Source organism: Genypterus blacodes, unplaced genomic scaffold (assembly GCF_046128005.1).
Source record: "Genypterus blacodes isolate CSIRO-AG114 ecotype Tasmania unplaced genomic scaffold, CSIRO-AGI_Gbla_v1 ptg000110l_1, whole genome shotgun sequence".
Lineage (NCBI taxonomy): Eukaryota > Metazoa > Chordata > Actinopteri > Ophidiiformes > Ophidiidae > Genypterus > Genypterus blacodes.
Genome location: NW_027466914.1, coordinates 520,146 through 540,212, shown reverse-complemented (window position 1 = coordinate 540,212; position 20,067 = coordinate 520,146). Strand labels below are relative to the sequence as shown.

The window sequence follows — 20,067 nt, the reverse complement described above, 5'->3', positions numbered from 1 at the left end:
TGGAAAATTGGCCTTCAATACTCAGATTTTCAGGCAAATCAAAAATACATCCAAACTAGGTCACTGACTGAGCTTCCAGGGGAGATATCAGATCTGTTTGTCATTAAATGGAATGTGGAAAAACACATTTTCCCAATGCTGTGTTAAGAGTTGGCGGCACAAAAGTACAAAAATGTAAAAAAAGTCCAAAAATCACCTCATTGTTACTGAATAGGAGTTTGTTGTTCTGGTCTTGGAACTTTGAACCAAATGAAATCTCCTTATCCAAGATCACGTCAAAGGACATTCTCGCCAATTGAAGCAATGTAGGCAAATCTACTTTCAAACGTGTTCGTCCAGACGTCTCGTTTGTTTACCACTCTCGGTGTTGTGACCCCACCCCCCTTTGCTGCACTTCAGCAGGCCCGAGACAAACCCATCAGGTGTCTGTAAACACTGAGATCACTACGCTCAGTCCATCATTTTTACGCCTCAGAGCTATTGTGGTCTGACATGTTACGATTGGGGGAGTGGAGGTACAAGGGGTTGGCGAAGGACAGCTTGGCATCCTTCCCGGCCGAAGCCCACTGTGGACACACATACACACACACACACACACACACATATTGCATCCATTGACATGTGATAATTGGGAGTAAAGTTTGAGAGGCTGAGTGGAGTGGAGACGCTTTACCTCCATCGGCTTCCTCCAGGGGTAGACGCTGATGGCGAGCCGAGGATCTTCGCTCCTCCCCGGGTTCACACGAGGGAAACCGCCACGCTTTCCATCCAGGGACGGAGGCTGCATGTAAGGAGGGGGAGAAAATCACGTACAGGGGCTTTAAATAGATGAGCTTTGACGGCTGAGAATGCGAGCGCAATTAAAACCCAATTGACCCGATATGCGTCTGTAATCACACATCTAACCTCCATAACACATTTGATCATTTTCCCAAGGTGAACAATCATCCTGCCTGCTCTTGCCCACACACTTTAACCACCGTTAATGTCTGTCACTGCCACGCACGCCTGCATGCTCACACCTACACACCCTATTTATAGACGCGTCCTCACAGGCGGCCACACAAGAGCAAACACCAACACAGACAGAGAATGTAGTACGTGCTGACTGTCTGTGCATTTATCAGGACACACACACACACACACACACACACACACACACACACACACACACACACACACACACACACACACACACACACACACACACACACACACACACACACACACACACACACACACACACACACACACACACACACACACACACACACACACACACACCTTTCCACGGTTTTGTGACCCCAATATGTCAACAACAACGACGCCTACCCAGTGGTGAATAAAACTCTGTGGCACTCGTAGGGATCAGTCCATGTGAAACCCTTAATGTAGAATCAATAACACACACACAGTGGGAACACAAATATCCACAGCCACACACTCCCGTGCTGCATAAGTCATACGCAGCCGAATCAATAACCTCAAATGAAAAATGTAATCCAGCAGAAAGGCTCTTGGATCGCTCCTCTCAGACGTCTCCCGCTATTAAATGAAGTTATCGAGCAAACGTGAGGCCAAAAACTGGAGGAAAGAAATTAGATTTGCACAAAAAACTGAATTTGCTAAATGCTTCATGATCGATTGTGTGTTTTCTGTGCGCTGACCTCTGCCCTGCAGTCGGACGCCGGCTCATCCATCACCCCGTAGCTCAGAGGGTCAGGCTCTCTGTGGGAGGGAGCAGACAAATTCATCATCAGCTTCATCATCAGGTGGACGCTTGTAAAGGGCGCACCGGACGCAGATTTTACAGGAAGAACTCACGTGGAGCAGCATTTCTTCCAGTACACGAAAAGCAAGGCAGCGGCGGCCGCAGCGCTCAGCAGGAGTCCGACGGCGACGGCAGCATACACAGCATCTGCACACAGGAGAGGAGAGGAAACACATCTTTAATGTCCTGTGGAGGCGTTACCGGGGGTCTTGCAGGTGCCAGTGGGTAAATTCAAGTGGGACGGTTTTACGGAGAGGAGACAGGACAGGCGTTCCTTCTCTTTATTACCCAGATGTGTGTCCTCTGGTTTGGGTGATGGCGAGGAAGGCGGCAGCGGCTTCTCCCTCACATGGCAGCGGTTGCCTGTCCATCCTGGGCGGCACCTGGAGAGAACAGAGGTGAGGTCATTAACAGCCTGGCTTAAAAACAGTTTTATGAGACTGAAATTGGCACTGAGGAGGAGATTGAGATTTTTACAGCTTAATCACATTTTTGCCTTGTAAAAACACAACAACAAAACAACAGCCATTATTCTTTTGAGGTTCTCACAATCAAACGACTTCCTTTTGACTCCACTGATTTATATTCTTCCCCAGTCCAGTCGCTCCATCACCTTTATTGCTTCTGGACTGCAGCGCTTCGTCACGGAATGTGGACACGAAATTTCGGACCTGACCAAAGCTCGACACGCATCTTAGAGACGACGTGATTTATGACTCGGCCGACGCTGAGAACAGAGTCCGGCGACGTCTCCGCCAAAGAAATACAGAAATAAGAGCGTCTCCGTCACATCATACACTCGCTACAAACAAACACACAAACACACTCTGTCATACCGCCGCCTATCTTGACAAGCAGAGCGCAAGGTTTGTGTGCTGGGCGTCCATCATGGAAACACAGACTCATTGCATTCATTCAGATAAAAAAAGGCTCGTCTGGAAAGCTCACACTCCTGCTCCGAGTCAACATCTGTTCAATATCAGCTTGATTCCTGAGCAGCTTTGACCTTCTTAATGTGAAACGTGCAGCTCTGGGCTCTGCCATTATCATTCAGAGGGGCTGGGGGTCCATATAGTGTGACGGTCTGGTCCGTGGCACTGTGTCGCCCCCCCCCCCCCGCCCCCCATGGTTCCCCCGGTGGTTCCTGCTCAGGCAAGCGGAGGAACAAGATGCAAATACAGAGCCAAAGGTGCCCTCCAACACTCCAACACTCCAACACTGTGGTTCTGGGGAGTTGTCGGGCCCGGAGCAGCCTGCAGAAGCTCTGTGCCGCTCTGCACCATGAATGACAGCGGCACAGTCCCGTTACATAATGAGCTGAGGGAGCAGCGGGAGGCGAATAAATGAGGGAAGACTCACAGGCAGACAGACAGACAGACAGGAGTGCAGATTTACTGAAGAGAACGTTTGCAGGTTTGACTTTTAGGTGCAAATGACTGAAACGTTGTGGGTCTATTTGGTTAAAGTGGCTCCATAGAAAGAAGAAACAGAGAGAGAGAGGGAGAGAACGAGAGATCTTATTGTGATCACAGTGAGGACAGAGCAGCATCAATATTGCATTAAACGTCATAACAAATTCCTCACACGTCATCTTCTCTTACTCTCTCCTCGCCGCTCGCTCATTAGTTTGCAGGTATCTCACAGATCACAATCAAAGCAGACGATCATAAATGTATTACATATCGATTTCGGATGAGGTTTTTGTTTGCTGTGGCTCCGTCATTAAAGCTGGCGGCCGCTGCTGGGGTCGTTTACATTATCGACGTACGTTCAACACCCACGAGTCAAACTGGAGAGCTGAGGGAAATGTCACGAGAGAGAGAGAGAGAGAGAGAGAGGTGGAACGAGGGCGAAGCAGCAGCGGTAACAAAGCGGCACAAACTGCTTTTTCAGGAGTTTTTCTTTTCCAGCGTTCTCAAAATGCAAATTACATGAAAACTCTTTGCTTTGCTGTTGGCACATTGTGCAGCGAGTCACAGTCAGTCAGTCAGTCAGTCAGTCAGTCAGTTAGTCAGTCAGCCACCCGGCGGGCACAGACCCACCTTCTGACACGTCCACAGAGAGAGAGAGAGAGAGAGACACGTGAGCTCCTTACAGCCTCACTGCAGCATAATGATGTTAGCAGATACAGCAGAGAGACGGGTAATTGCATTCTTTCTTCTATAACGGAATTTCTTATAGCGAACATTCCAAAGTGCTGATGTAGAAAACTCATAATCTTCCTATAAAACCCCCCCAGAGTGACGAGTGCGTGTCTCTCCTCTTCATTTTGATGCAGGAGTTATTTTGCGGTCTCCCCTGCTAAGACCGCTGATAAGTCGGGGCCTGTGTTTAAACACTGACCAGGAGGATCTGTCCAGCATTCCCTGGGAAACGCTGCGCTGGTGTGTGTGCGTTGGATAAATGAGGGCAGACCTGCTCGGGTTAAGCTGCGGGGAGGATAAGCAGATTCCCCCACGGTCCGTGGAGCGTGTCTTTTCCGAGGAAAGACACAAAACTGATGGGATTTCCAGGTTTTAAGCCTCACAGAGGGAGAAGAGAAGAAAGGAGAGGCAAGCGCAGGGAATAGAACAAAGCTAAAGCTGTGTTTTGTTGTGTGTGTGTGTGTGTGTGTGTGTGTGGGTGTGGGTGTGTGTGTGTTGAGAATGCACGCTGCACTTTTAACTCACGTGCAAACGGGCCCGTGTCGCCAGATGTGGCATGACCCGCCGTGCAGACAGTAAGACGGGGGACAATCTGTCAAAGACAAAAAGAAAACAGTTATTGATCAATCTGAAATCAAACCTAATCAATAAATCACTGGGATCCTTTTTCCTCCAGCCGTCATCCCTTTCTATCTGAGCGGGCTGCAGCTCTGACACCAGAACATGAAATGAGTGAATGATATGGCCGCTTAGATGAGGAGGCGGTGCTCTGTGCAGTGTCTCATCCATTAACCTCTGCAGATAGGGTCAGTGTGTGTCAGTGTGTGTGTCAGTGTGTGTCAGCAGCCTTTTAGTCTGTATTCTTCCTCCTTTTCATCCCATCTCATCATCCTCTTTGGAAACAGTGTGATCAAACCCCAGGATCCCTTTCAGTAAAGTAATTGTGAGCTAATGGCGGCGACTAAATGGGCGTTTTTGTCTCACAGGAAAATGGAGGATTTAATGGATTTTGGCACTGTGTTGAAAATTTGCATATGTGAATAAATCTGAACTAAATTTTAGAAAGTGTGCACCTTAGTTGGAACGGGCGAATTTAAAACTGTATATCATATCTGTCACAGCTTATAAATATAAATCTGAACGTTGTCATAGCTTCACTCGTGACTCAGCGTGCTTCAGGGTCGGGACTCAGTAAAAACAGAAACCCGTCTAAGGACAAAAAGCTTAAAAAAGGGGAAAAGAAACGTGAAAGCGTTACCATGGCAGCTGGACTCGTCTGAGCGGAAAGGCAGACAGTCGGCAGAGCGGTCGCAGCGCTTGTGAGGCGGAACGCAGCGTGGAGAGCCTTCACACAGCAGCTCCCCCAGCTCGCACTGCAACACGGCTGAGAGGGGGGGAGACGGAACAAAAGGAGCCGACAGTGTCAGAGGAGCGTCAGGAGCGGGAATGCTGCTCATTCCCAAAACACATCATCAACAGGTTAAAAGAACTAATTGTTGGAGTCAAAATCTACAGGAATATGTTGACATTCTCCACTTTTGTTGTGAGATAGTTGCTGACACACTCACGGCAGCCGTACTCGTCCTCGCCGTCGGGACAGTCGGGAACTTCGTCGCAGCGGAAAATGGACGGGATGCAAACGTCGCCCAAACACTGGAAGTACCCGACAGGACAGAGACCCTGAGGAGGAAGAGTGCCGGGCACCACAGTGGGACAGTCTTCTTCGTCAGACTGGTCGGCACAGTCGTGCTCCCCGTCGCACCTCCAGCTGCTTGGGATGCACTGGAAGGAGTAGGCGCACTGGAACTGATGAGCGTCGCAGGTCGTAGGTTCAGGAGTTACAGGGCCTGAGGAAAGAGGAAGAGGCAGGAAGACAAATGAATCCCTCACATGTGATGGAGCTTTCTCAGATTCACATGCAGCTCCAGTCCTTTAGTGGGAAACCTCAGGATGATGGATGACGGCTGAGTTCTAATCCGCACAGTGTCTGCAGCGTGAGGAGACGGAGGCATGCTAATGGTTAAACTGGGATGGCAGGGGGTCGTTTCATAGGGAAGAGCACTTGGAGCTGCAGTTCACAGGTGGAGGGAAGTGGAGAGAAGGGAGACGACACAGTATAAACGTAATTGCTTTTCTCCCCCATCGCTCTCCCTTTGATCCCCGGGCTCTGACCCGATCTCCGCCGTGAATTTATACGAACCCACGAGGGCAACAGGCTCCATTAACTTGCCGCTCCGACCCCGAGGGGCCCGTGCAATTTTTATAGAGGGATGGAGGAGACCAACATGAATAGCGGAGAGAGGGAGAGAGAGAGAGAGAGAGAGAGAGAGAGAGAGAGAGAGAGAGGGAGAGAGAGAGCGAGAGAGAAGGGGACAAAACAAAGCCCTGATGGACGGGTGAGGGACTTTACCTCCCACCATACACTCTGTGGTGTAGGTGATGTCATCCAGGGCCACGTCTGTCCACATGTCCCCGCCCACTTCTGCCTGGAAGGTCACTCTGAATGGTACCGGGTTGGACAGGATGACGTTGGCGTATGTCCACTGGTTGCCATGGTTTCCAGTCGTGGCCCACATCAGCAGACGGACGCCGCTGGGTCCAACGGTGTAGACCTGACGACAGGGGAAAGGGCAGGTACAAGTGATGAAGCTACTGACTGAACTACTTTTTTCAGTAGCTTGATAGTAGCTCAGCTATTTTGTAAATAATGGACTGTAGCTTTTCCTATAACTTAGTATAAAGTGATTTTCTTGCTATTTGCTTTGAGAATAAAACAGTACCAACATTTCATTTTGCCTCATTAAGTAGCTTTAAAGTAGCTTGCTACCTTGGCTTCATCTTAACTGCTTTAAACCAGGAGTAGCTTTACATACTGTAGCTTCCCAACACTGTCTTTCTTACTGTTTCGTTTTAAAATCAGTCGAGCTTCTGAAACACACACACAAAGTGACAGATACGCTAACACACTCTGTCAGGTGACGAGCTGTGATTGATCACTTCCCGGCCCGGGCGTTCATTTCTGCATGTGATTGACAGTAAGCAGAGCGTAATGCAGCGCGGGAAGCGACAAGAAAACACTCAACCGGAGCGCCGAAATCTCTAACGGAGCTAAAACAACGCATTCCTGTTGACTGTGACTGATCAGCTGACAGCCGACGACAGCAGAGAGGCTCGGCAGAATGCAAGATGAGTGGCACTGAGTGAAAACAAAGGGAGCGAGCGCTTTCTGCTTTGCATCGATGATGTGAATGCGGCCGAGATTAGACGGCGGCTCACCTTCAGCGTGCCCATTCTGTCAGAGCCGTGCATGTAGAACCAGAAACGCACGTGACACAGGCCCATGCTGGCCGGAAACGGACTCCTGGTGGTCACCTTGGCAACGTCGCCCTCCCTCTGAACAGCCGAGTGCGTGTACAGGAAGTTCCCTCCACCACCTACGAATGAATTTCACAAACCGCATTCGCTGTAATTGTCTTTTTGCAAATCATTAGAAAGTACGACTAATACTCTGCAGCTGTGCCGGGCCTCCAGTCTCCAATTGAAGTCTTACTGCAAACCAGAAATCCACTCATTTTGTTCCGCTGGTTGCACCGTGCATGATATTTGGTATTTGTGTTGTTGTGAGGCGCTCTAGCCTGCAGCGGAGCAGAGGAAAGAGCGGTCCTGGGCTCGGCTCGGCTCTGCTCCGCTGGGCTCGGATCGGAGATGAGTGGGAGTTTTCCACATGAGTTAGAGGGGATTTGAGGCCATTGCAATCCACAGCACGGAGCAGCAAAGCCCCCCTGCCCACCCTGCCCACCCACAACACTGGACACTCGGCTCACACAGTGTCAGCAGCCCACTTCAAATTCAAAACCTAAAGCAAATCTACTGTATCTTTTTAAGTCGGAGGTTAGAGATCTCGCCAATCCATTCCGATTCCAACGCAGAAGTCCGACTGTTCCATAACTTTACATACTTTTCCATGCAGGAGGTTGGATTTGTCAGACAGCTGATTCAGGGTTCACACTCTGACCAGCAGCAAAAATGCTTCGTCCTCAAGTTCCTGTCCAATTTCAGGCAGATACACTTTTACTTTTTACTTTCTAATCCTTTTGTTTATCAAGGTCACCCTCTGGAGAGCAACCGTCTGTTTCCCAGCCTGACAGCTTTCCATTCTTCTCTACAAGTACCAGTAATTATAATGATGGAACTTCACCAAACCAATGGAGGCTCCGTTGTTTGTTTATAAAGGCGCCTCCACCTCTTATTGATCCGGTGAATTATTACACACAGCTTCACATAATGATGTCAGACGCTCCCATTACCCCGGCTCTCCTCTTGTAATTACAGTTCTTAATTTTGGAAAACGTTACTGTGGCTGATTTATGATCTTTGAAGACAGAAAGGAGAGAAATCCAGAGAGAGGTTGGAACATAAAAAAAGGAAAGTATTGATTTCAAAGTGTCCGCTTGTTTGATGACGATGAAGGTTACTGACCGGGGGTGTGGTCAGCGGGGGGTCCGGCTCCTGGAGTCTCACTCGTCCGACCGATCCTCCAATCGAAGTCGTCGTCGGCGTCCTGAGACAGCTTGCAGGCCTCCTCCCAGTGGGGATCCTTCATGTTGAAGTCACAGGCACCTGGCAAACCCACGATGTGAGCTACAGGAAGAGAGATGAAGAGAAGAGGGAGGAAGAGGAGGGAGAGGAGAGGAGGGAGGGAGAGTTGTGGCTTTGAACCGATTGCTGTTGGATTGATGTCGGCTCAGGGTTTTTCTCACCGCAGTCGACCTCGTCTGATTCGTCGGCGCAGTCGGGCTTGTTGTCGCACGCCAGGTGGGATTCGATGCAGTGACCGCTGTGGCACACAAAGTCTGAGACCGCGGGGCAACTGACGGGTGCCACAACACCTACAAACACACAGAGAGAGAGAGGGAAAAGAGAACCCAAATCCATTTAAAAGAAGTTCAACTTTGATGGAGGATGTGTGCAACTGTCAACTGGTTTTGAAGAGAGTCTCGTCTGTAGGTCAGCCTTTATGTCTCTCTGTGTAGGTGTTTATGTGCTGGACGGACAGAGGTCGCCAACCTCACACCAGCTCCCAACTGGAACATGCTCTCTCTCTCTCACTCTCTCTCTCTCTCTCTCCCTCTCTCTCTCTGTGCTGTGAAGATTGATGGCAGTTTCGATGACGTTCGCTCAGGTTCATTCAGACTGGAGCTGCTTTGAAGTTAAGGAGGCAATAAGTAAGAGTTTTACAGCTACACAGCGCACAGCGACCCTAATCCCTCTGCAGCGGTTTGCTGGTCAGAACCAAAGACTCTCTGATGACTTTGCCAGGCGGTGGCGAAACGTCTGGTTTGGAGAGAGAACTTTCCAGCCTGAGCTCCATTTCGGAACTTTGGAATTCCAAAACATTCCCCCTGTCTGTTCTGCGACCGAAATGGATGGCGGGAGGCCGAGTTAAGAAGGTGAACAAACCCGATTCTGCTAGTATTAATTGTTAAAAAGTTGAGATGCGAAAGAGAAACTGAGGACGACAGAGGGGGAATTACCAGGGCAGAGGAAAAGTGGAGACGCAGCAGTTGTTCCGTTACACTGCTGACACCAGAATCCTCCAGCACTTCTAATTAGCTACCAAACGATACTGTTTCAATTACAGAAGCAGCAGGGATGTGTGATGCTGAGAGAGAGAGAGAACTGACATCCTTACTAGCTCAGATCTACAGATTAAGAACTCAGTTTCTTGTTGTTCTCTGGCCGTCACCTACTCGGGGCGCAGTCGATGAACTCCAGGTCGTCCAGCGCGGCGCCTCCGCTCACGTCTCTGGATCGGATCCCCTCAAATATCACCTCAAAGTCCCTCAGCTTCCTCAGAGGGATCTCGGCCCGGTTCCAGTTATTCCCCTGGTGCCCCGTCTTGTTCCAAACCTCCCACAGGTCGTTTTCTGTCTGTGGAGAGATGACAGGGAGGAGGAGGAGGAGGATGATGTCAGATCACCTAGAACAGTCAGAGCTTATGGCAGTGATTAAGTCTCAGAAACACGAGAGGGAAACTTTTGAGTGGAATGGAAGAAGACTATCAACTCAATCAATCAACTCTCTATTATCGCAGCGTGGCAGAGCTGCAGTAACGTCTCCTGCCTTCTGACTGGAACGCTCCCTGGGTTATGCTAATTCCCCTCCTGCCACATATGGAAGACATTAAACGACAAGGCCGACGCGTATTCATCTGTAAGTCTTTTCCCATGACACCAGCCAGGCACTGAATCACGTCTAATAAAGCTTTTCAAATAACGAAGGAGACTTGGAAAAGGGGGTTTTGGCGTGCCAGGGATCGCAGTTGGTTTCAAATGTCACGAATAGGAACGTTTACGGAGTCGCGTTGTAACATTTTAGGAATACCGTCATGCCGAGTAAACAGAGACGGTCTCTGTTACATCTGCACGGCGGTAAGAGACGAGACGGAGCCAGAACGACATCACTCTATCATTCTCCAGGGAAGGAAAAAGGCAAAGAAGAGGAAAAGAAAAACGTGCATGCAGAGTTTGAAGGTGTGACGCAAAATATAAAGTCGCAGAGAGAAAGAATGCGGCGACGGATGAAGAGTAAAACTGAAAACCTGCACTTCTACATGACAGCTCATTATTTGGCAAATGGAAATGGAGCTAATGACCTATGTTTTGGAACACGTGCACACACTCACACACACACACGTCGGTTAACAGCTTCCCGAGTGAGGTGCTATGTGAGGTTGTGATGAATCCGACCGCACACAGCATTCTGAGCCGTCACACGTGACAGTGAGTGAAGTTGTGAGCGAAGGTGTCCCGACTGCGCTCCACACAGAGGACGAGCAATGTCACATTTGACTCGGCAGTTTGAAAGCCCATTAAAAGGCACCCTTGGGTGAGGCAGGCACCGGCTGTCTCCTCCGGTGAAGCCCCCGTCTTGAAATAATCTTGTTAGTGTGAGAGTGGAGCACAGATTAATGGGCGGTGTTACGGCGGCACATTTCCAGATTTATGCCACAGATACGGGCGAGGCTCAATCCCATAAAAAGCAGCCGACTGACGAGTGTGTGAGTGAGTGTGTGGCGCCGGCCCGGGCTCACGACAATCGAGGCCTTTTATTCGGGCGAATTTGACGGTTGGTTTCTGCAGCTCAGAGTGAAGCGAGGCCCATTTGCATGACTTCACTTTATGATTCTCCAGCGACGGTCCAAAGGCAAAATGAAAGAACTTTGTCAACTATATATTTTTTTATTTGATTGAAATTTTTAAATCCCCACACAACTGAGACTCCTGTTAAGCCCGAATCCAATTTATTTCCGTGGATTTTTGCAGTTTATGGACTCATAGCACACGTATTCACCTTCCTCCCTCCATCTGAGTCATTTTACACAACGCTGAGGGGAGAGCAGCGGCTTCTTCACGATGGCAGGCGAGATATAAATCCTCTATATATCTACAGCATATATAACTATATTACTGCAGACTGTGAAGCGCACCTTCACACATGCACGTGTTCCTGCCTCACGGCTGCCAGAATGATACATTTCCCTCCTGCAGGGGCTTCATATGCAGCAGACGCCACGAGAGAAAGGAGAGGAAGTTAGATACTGGCTGATAAATGTGAAGATTTGGATTGAACGACGACTCAAAATGAATGAATAGAAGCTGTCCTAATGTTTGGTTTGGTTTAACTTTAATCATCAACTGATTTAAATGCTCCCCCCCTCATCTATTCCCTGTCTGTCTCTAATCAATGCAGTCGCTACTATAACTCCCTTTGTTCATCCATTACCCCTGTGTGTGTGTGTGTGTGTTCATAGCTTTGTGTCTGTTTGTATTTGTGTAGCAGTCTTCACCAATGTTGTAAATCATAACATGAGGCAATAATGTGTAAGTGCTGATGTCTTTGCACCTCCTCGGCCATTCCTTCACTTACAGTGATGTATGTCAGGATGGACTACAGTGATATAAATCTGATCTAAAGTACAGGGTTTGACTCTCTCTCTCTCTCTGACACACACACACGTACATACAGACACACGCACGTCTATCAACGTCTCTAATTGTGGGATGACCTCTGCGTTCATCACTGTCTGTGTGAATGATTCCACCGCCTCGTCGTCACGTCTACATCTGACCTTCTTTAAAAGGACAAATTTGACGTTTCTCATCGACGTGCTGACGAGACAGAATATGTAAATAAATCAGCTCACACACATTCACACACTCCATACATCACACACATCTAACCTCTGTGACATAACACAGGGTACAATCAATGACAGAGCAGGAGGGTGAAGTTAAAACATATCTGTGGTGTTGAGCTCTATAGCTGCAGGTAAGATGAGCTACAGTATGAGAAACATTCATGCACATTCAGCATAATGATGATATGCTAATGAGCTGGGTCGGCTCCATCTCCTGCTGTGTGAGAAGTCTGTGCATTTACATCACACACACACACACACACACACACACACACACACACACACACACACACACACACACACACACACACACACACACACACACACACACACACACACACACACACACACACACACACACACACGCGCGCTCTAACAATGAAACTAACACACAAAGTCTCTATTGATGCAAAAGTTGTGCACCTTGACCTTGAATCCCGACTTACAAAGTGGAATGAAGTTGAGTCACAAAAAAGGCAAAATCACAACATAAATTCGGAACCCTGCGAGATGGATCCCTGAAAGCCAATCAGGGTCCCTCTGACCGTGACCCCGCCCACTAACATCCCACCCCTTCACCCATCCAGTTACCCTTTAGATCAAATGCCCTCACCCACTGATCGCAGCTTCACTCACCTCTCCTCTTCCTAAACGCCGTCACCGTGGCAACAAGACCTCACCATCAACATGTGATGGCTGAACATGTTAACATGATTTAACAGAGCACAGCTTTTACATCAAACTGGGCGTAAACATGTTTGATGGGATCTTAATGTAAGAATGCAAACAGATGGTTTACCTTGATGAGGAGCCGGATGGTGCCCGAGGCCCAATGGGAAATAAAGTACCAGAAGGAGAGCTTGCAGATGGCGCTCGACTCCTTCCAGACGGAACTCCTGATATGAGCTTTATCGCCTCTCAGACCCACCGGCGTCGCCTCCAGATAGAAGAAGTGACCTCAAGAGGGCAAAAAAACGGAGACGGAGGATGAGGTGCAGCGACGGAAAGGAGACGGGACGGAGGTGGGGAGGAATTGATAGCGATCTCTCTGCGGGCGGATCTCGCCGCGGGTGACAAATTACAGCGAGGTCGCTAATGGCGTCGCGGGGAGACGAGGTGGAGAGGTCATGAGGTAATCTTGCCGACACATTTCACAGATTTCCCACATCCTCAAACACGTGGGACATTGAAAGCATCGTCACGTCTTTCTGTGGGGATAAAGTTTGTCTCCACGTTTTACTCTGAACTGATCAGGATGAGGATCTCCAGAAGCGCTGCTCTGTAAATCTGAATGACGGGCGATGGAGTCGTTCATCAATCGACTGAGTCACCATCCATCAATTACTCTACAAAGCACCTCATTGATTTTCAAGTTGGTTCCATGACAAATATCAGTGCAGCTCTACTAAAAATAGCACCGGGCTCACCTCTCTCGTTCTGCAGCGTGTGATCGTACGGCGGCCGGATGCTCTGGATGGATCCGGTTCCCAGCGACCAATCGAAATTGTCGGCGAGGGAGCTCTTCCAGCCGCAGCGGCCTTTCTCAAAGGAGCAGGAAGCGCCGCAATCCTTCTCGTCCGTGCCGTCGCCGCAGTCGTCGGCGAAGTCGCAGCTCTGCGCCGGGGAGAAGCAGCCGCCGCTTTCACAAGGCAGCAAACCGGGCGGGCAGAGGCCTGAGAAGACGACACAAAGAGGTTCAAAGGTGATCTTTATCCGTGTGTTTTGACATGTAAAGTAGGTTAAGATTGTCTCTGGGGCTGCTGGGGAATACACTGACATATATGAATAATTGCTTACACGGCACAGAGAGATGTAGGGGTCAGAGGTCAAGATTTCAAGAAGAGAAACGAGACTCGGAGGACAGAGAGACATGCACTGCGCTCTAGTTTCCCAAGGTCGTGTAATACAACTGCAAAACAGCCGCACTCATTCACTGTGAGGCCGTCTTGTGTTCTTTGTCAGGTTTAACAGGAAAAAGGAGGAGAGGAGTGGGAGGAGAGGAGAGGAGAGGGAGGACCCGTCTGGATCCAGCATCAGGGTCTCTTTAAGAGGCTTAGGGAGACAAAGGAGCGCCGGGCTCAATCAGTGCGTCCTCGGGCAGCAGCACTGGAGGGACTCAAACCTGCTTTTTTTTCTGCGCCAAGCATTCCAGCAGGGTCAATGCTCGGCTTTACGGGGGGGGGAGGAGGGAGATGAGGCGTGATGAAGAGGGGAGGTCTCTGTAATTAAAAGGGAGAGAGGAAGGGGGATAAGACCCTCCTGAGACTTTGTTCCTCTTTAGGAGCATGGGCCCGGAAGCAATGTGCAGCTGCAGTGCAACATGGGAAGCCAGGAAGTAACGGCTCCTGACCGTGTAGCCCACTGGTGCATTACCTGAACTCACCCAGGCTGTAGGTGTGTGTGAGAGGAAAGGTGTGTTTGATGCTGCCAAATCCTTTAAATGTATACGTCCTCATAAACTCCAGTGGAGTCGGGATGCAGCAGGATGGAGTCAGGATGGAGCCTGGGCAGCTTCCGCTTACATCAGCATCGGCAACTCAGCAAACAACATTCCAAATCCCCTCCTTGAGTATTTGTCAACACAGCAGGAGGAGCAATTGTTGTTCTAATCGCATCAACACCAAACGCATCATTAGACTCTATTATGATGAGATTCTCTGCAAGGGTTTAGCTCGTCACTGTAAGCAGGGAGACAGGTGAGAGAGAGAGAGAGAGGGAGGGCGAGAGACGGCGAGAGACGGCTGTGTGGAAAATCACCCATAAGAATCAATCTGCGGCTCCAAACAACATGGAGAGCCCAGCCAACCTATTCCCACCTGTACCCAATACAAGGCAAAGGCGATAAATTTAATAGGCCAATTATAGCCTCAGTGACAACAGCAATGAATCCACTCTCGTTGTTTCCTTGTGTGTCCTAACGGTTCGCTCGTAAGGAATGGAGGTGATGCAGGGGGAAGCTAGAACAGCTGAATCGTTCCCAGGCCTGAGATTCCAACAATAACTGTGGCTGACTGTGTGTATTCACAGGCAGTGACAGTGTGTGTGTGTGTGTGGTGACATCACAAGCGGGTGCGCCGGATCATTGGGAGCGTTTAAGAGAGCAGCGTACCTGTGGGGGGCGGAGGAGTGTCCTCTGTTTCTGCCGACGATGCAAACAGACACCCGGGGGAAAAGGTGATGTCGTCCAGGCAGATGTCACCTTTGGGACTTCGCCCCACCTTCCCCTCGAACACGACCTGGAAGTCTGCGGCGGAGCTCAGCGGGATCTCCCTCATCTGCCAGTTGTTCCCCTGATCTCCGGTCAGGTTGAGCAGGAGGTGAGGTTCCCCCGCGCTCCTCCGGGACACGCTGAGGGTCCCGATGCCGTCTCCGGACATGTGGAAGTAGAAACGCATCTAGACGCATGATAGAGGATGGAAATCAGGATGAAGGACAAACCTGGAGAAGCTCCGCCCCCCCCCCCCTCTCCCCCTCCCTTATTTATTATATAATTGGCGCCTTTCTGCTGATTGATTGACATGTCAGGAGTTGGATAAGACAGACGTGATGTAGAGCAAACTGAATCCATCAATCTAGAGCATCAAGCTCAAGCTGCGTGTGTGTCCTGGGAGGACACACACACACACACACACACTACACAGACACACTCACACACTCAAACAGGAGCAGGAACACAGACGTGCGTACATTAAACACTTCCTGTGTATAAGTAGGTGTTAACATTAGCTGTGCATTGACATTAACATGGTGCAGCCTAATCAAAGCTTTTATGCGAGGATCTTTTTACACTCTGTTATTATCCAAATGGACATTTCATTCTGAATTGCATCTCCGAGGCGTCTGCGGCTCCTTACAGCGTCACCCCTCTGCTCTTTTTCTTCACATAACATCACTTTACTGGATAAATGCGAGTCGTATTTTTAGAATCTATGTCATTACGATATGGCAGAACAATCCAGACCTAAGAAATGTTGAAATGGACCCCAGTCTGGCTTTTCTAAATGGTAAACAGCCCTCAGAATAGAACAGATGTAATCATTTCAGAATTAATTCAAGCAGAAAATCAATGGAAGCCAGTAGACTGCTTGTGTTTTATTGCATTTTCCTTGCTTATTTGATTTATTTTGGCTGTACTTTGCAGTATTTTGCTCATTTTGTATTTTCCTGCTCTGGTTTTGCTCTGGGGAATTGGTGTTTTGTGGCATTGATCGAGCAATAATCATCTTCTGCTCTATGATTGATGACCTGGACTTTGCCTCCTGCTCTTTGACCTTGAGCTGACCTTGCAGTGTGAGCTCCTGTAGCTCAGCAGGGGTCCTAACATGCGGGCGACGTCTCCTGCCGCCTGAGGGAAGGAGCTCTCCATGTAGAGGTAGTGACCTGACGGGTCCCTCAGGGTGTGGTCGCTGGACGGCCCCGCGCCAACTGTGGGGGTGCTGCCCGCTTTGATCGTCCAATTAAAGTCGTCCTGTCGGCTCTGGCGCCAGGAGCAGAGGTCGAACTCGAAGTTGCAGCGTCCGCTAAAGCCCTCTGGAAGAGAGCAACAACAGAGCGATCAACCAAGACTCGCCTGGAAATGCATCATTCCTGTCAGTCAGACAGCAGAGAGGGGCTCACTGCAGATGTAGTGGTCTTCATCAGAGTTGTCCCCGCAGTGGTTGATGAAGTCACACATGTTCTCCTGGGGGACGCAGCGGCCATTGGCGCAGGCGTATTCTACAGACGTGCATGTTTGGTTTGAGCTCAGCGGGGGAGCGCAGTCCAGGAAGCTGACGTCATCGATCACCACGTCGCCCATGTAGCTGATGCCTCGCTTGGCCCTGAACACAACCTAACAAAACAGCAACAAGCTTAAGATTAGCTCCGTGTTCATGCTTTAACTCACATTATCAGAATATCACACCATCACTCATGTATGATGTCATTAGACAAGGTGTTGGAACACAATGGGCCCGGAGCTGCTGTCCTGCTGAGTCATGTTATCCAGCGTCTTGAGGCGGTGAGCTGATGAAGACCTCTGAGAGACGAGGAAAAAGGGCACTTAGGAGACTCTGTCGGTTGAAAGAGACCCTTAGAGGCTGGGTGTGAAACGGCACACACACTCGGCCTCACACACTGATGGTACCATCAGAACAGATCTGACTCTGTTTGACAAAGGTTAATAGACATCATTGAACGCGTTCAAAGGCCGTGGTATTTGGGCTACGGGTGACCGCTCGCGTCCAGAGAAGCTCCCGAGGGGGGGGAAACACACGCTTGTGTCTCTGCGTCGTGAGACTGACCTGATCCCACCTCAGCAGACGGGCGGTGATTAGTGACACGCCACACAACTAAAGACTCATTAGACAGAATTAGACTCGATCAATTCATTATTGATCACCGTGCTCACTGGGCCTGCGTGTTCCATTTAGCCTCTCAGACCGAAACACAGCCAATCACACTGTCACACTATCACATGAGACTGTCCTTTGACTATTCTTATCGTTTTAGTCTCAATGTTTAAGCACAGAATCATACGTGTGTGACTGTAAACATCTCTTCATCTCTTCATCTCTTCATCGTATTGGGACTGCTCCTTTCTCAGTGTGATAGACGTCTAAGTATGACGTGACATAATATTTTTACAGACCTGCAAGTTGTTCAGTAACCCTAAGAACACTTCTCCTCGTCTCCATTTGTTGCCTTGGTTACCAGACTGGGACCACACTTCATGAGTGATGTTTCCGTACTTCACCAGCACCTGCAAATAGAAGAAGGATAATGGATGAGGATTTGTCGGGGGGGCGTTAGATTTCAAGTCGACACCTCTGTCATTTCTCTAATTAAATTTGGATGATTGCACTGTAATGGATGCGTTATGATTATTCTCCTGCTGGGGTTCATCTGCTCCTCTCACCTGCAGCGAGCCCACGGTGAATCCGCTCATGTAGTACCAGAAAACCAGAGTGCATTGTGGGCCCGTGGAGGAGATGGCGGGCGTCTGGAGGTCGGTGGTGTGACCGTATCCACCTTTGGAACTGTCTGCACACATGTACCAACCCTCAGGGCTGCCCCTGTCCCAACAAACACAGCAATCAGTCAGACCTCGTTAGGGAACGCTGTGACAATCTAATTCCTTGTCTGATTTTTCCTCTGGATTATCGATCCCAGTGCCAATCAGGGGGAGGAAGAGGGCAGATGGAGAAACTGAAGATTCACTTAAGCGCTCTGGCTGATTACAGAAATAGAGCAGTCAAAGTCGAGAGGCATTTCCTCAAACACAATCAGCACAATCAGGCCACAGTTGTTCTACATTCGCCACTGTTTTGCTGGCACTCACAGGGTGTGATCGTTGATGGGGCGGTGGTACTGCTCGCCGTCATGAATACTCTCTCCCTGGTCGGGGTTCCAGCAAAACGCATGGATGGCGGCCAGGGAGGGGCCGACACTCTCCCAACCGCACGTGTCGCCGCTTTCGAAGTCGCACCATTCCTTCACTGGAGAGAGAGAGAGAGAGAGAGAGAGAGGGGGGAGAGGAGGGAGAGGGGAGAGAGCGAGGCAAAGAAAATGTGATAATGAAAAGTGTACCAACGTGTGAAAACCAAAAGTGATGAGACGAGAATAGACTGAGTCACCGCAGCTGGTTTCGTCTGAGCCGTCGGAGCAATCCAGCCTGAAGTCGCACACTTTGCTCTGGGGAACACACTCCCCACGTGCGCCGCACACAAACTCTCCATCGGGGCAGGTGTGGGGCTGGACTGTAGGAGCGCTGGTCACCGGAGGGAGAGTGGGAGTCACAGAGGGAAGCTTTCCTGTGGGAGGCACATAAACACAGGGAAATGGAGATTATGTAGGGTGTAGGAGAGCAGCAACCTGCCCTAAATAGTGGTTTTGTGGTGAGTATAATGGTTTACCGTCATATGGTTCACAGTCCAGGAAGGAGAGGTCATCAATCGCAATGTCTCCGTTAAAATCATCTCCAACTTTACCCTCGATCAAAATCTGGAGACGGGAAGAGAAAAGGTGTCAAAATACAGAAGAAGAAATCAACCATCATTATCAGACTTGCTGACTCATTGGAGGGAAAGTGGTGTGTATGTGTGTGTGTTTTGTAAATGGCACAGTCTGTAATCTCTGCATTTGGCTCTCGTTGGTGTCAGAGCCATAGCTTGCGCCTCCGCGTGGCCAACAAGCGAGCGAGCGGCGGTGTAGGGAAACGTCTCTCCAGCTGCCCCTACACCCTCCCTCTGTTACGTTCAGTACATTCCAGGAGTTATTCTGCGCTGCGATGCAATGTGTTGTTGTTTTTGCTGTTTGTAACCCGGTGACCCCACAGCATGATAGATATTCTTACATTTCCCTTCCCAGAATACCTTTCAATAACCTGAAGAAAAGATTGTTCCATTCCACAAGCGGCAAGAAACAGATTCACAAAGATGCCAACTATTGCATTTGTGTGTGTATCGGTGTGCGTGTGCGTGTGTGTGTGTGTGTGTGTGTGTGTGTGTTGACTTGAATGTTCTAAAACCTACGCTCATAAACACAACCAGGACAGGAGTGCGCACAGAGGTGAACTGGGTCTCTGTGCTGTATGGAGAGTTTGGAAAGATCTCCTGCTCGCTCTCACCGGATGTACAGACTCAGAATCATAAATTCCGTGGCAGCGTTCCGATGCAGCAAATCATCGGGTAGACGATGGCGGCTTCAGATAAGTTTCTGTCAGCGGCGGTTTGACGTTTTATCGCCTCTAAGGAGACAAACTTAATTTAGAGTCTGATAGTAACTCAGGAGCTTTGGCCGGCTCAAACTGCTTAATCCTAACAGTGGGGGGAGAAGCTTTAGAGCTGAAGATGCTTATGTGATGTAAAGCTCGTTTAATAATCAAGCATTTAAAACAGAAAAAGGAACTATAGAAATATTACTGTGGGATTAGATTCAACCAGTTTCATTATGGCCCCGGTAAACACGTTGCT

The 20,067-nt window shown here is 49.4% G+C and overlaps 1 protein-coding gene across 1 annotated transcript in view; it reads right to left on the bottom strand.

Annotated features, from left to right (window-relative positions):
• The window catches only part of malrd1 (MAM and LDL receptor class A domain containing 1), a 29,498-nt gene continuing 9,431 nt past the window's right edge, over positions 1-20,067 (bottom strand). The window contains exons 11-31 of the mRNA XM_076161089.1: positions 19,009-19,096; positions 18,730-18,906; positions 18,435-18,591; positions 18,012-18,168; positions 17,745-17,855; positions 16,733-16,946; positions 16,398-16,645; positions 15,225-15,510; positions 13,543-13,788; positions 12,915-13,072; positions 9,666-9,846; positions 8,676-8,804; positions 8,395-8,556; positions 7,192-7,349; positions 6,326-6,527; positions 5,484-5,762; positions 5,174-5,299; positions 4,441-4,507; positions 2,022-2,154; positions 674-781; positions 1-566 (exon numbers count right to left, since the gene is read on the bottom strand). Coding sequence (XP_076017204.1) covers positions 465-566; positions 674-781; positions 2,022-2,154; positions 4,441-4,507; positions 5,174-5,299; positions 5,484-5,762; positions 6,326-6,527; positions 7,192-7,349; positions 8,395-8,556; positions 8,676-8,804; positions 9,666-9,846; positions 12,915-13,072; positions 13,543-13,788; positions 15,225-15,510; positions 16,398-16,645; positions 16,733-16,946; positions 17,745-17,855; positions 18,012-18,168; positions 18,435-18,591; positions 18,730-18,906; positions 19,009-19,096 — 3,489 coding nt within the window. The 3' untranslated portion in view covers positions 1-464. The remainder of the gene's footprint in view (positions 567-673; positions 782-2,021; positions 2,155-4,440; positions 4,508-5,173; positions 5,300-5,483; positions 5,763-6,325; positions 6,528-7,191; positions 7,350-8,394; positions 8,557-8,675; positions 8,805-9,665; positions 9,847-12,914; positions 13,073-13,542; positions 13,789-15,224; positions 15,511-16,397; positions 16,646-16,732; positions 16,947-17,744; positions 17,856-18,011; positions 18,169-18,434; positions 18,592-18,729; positions 18,907-19,008; positions 19,097-20,067) is intronic.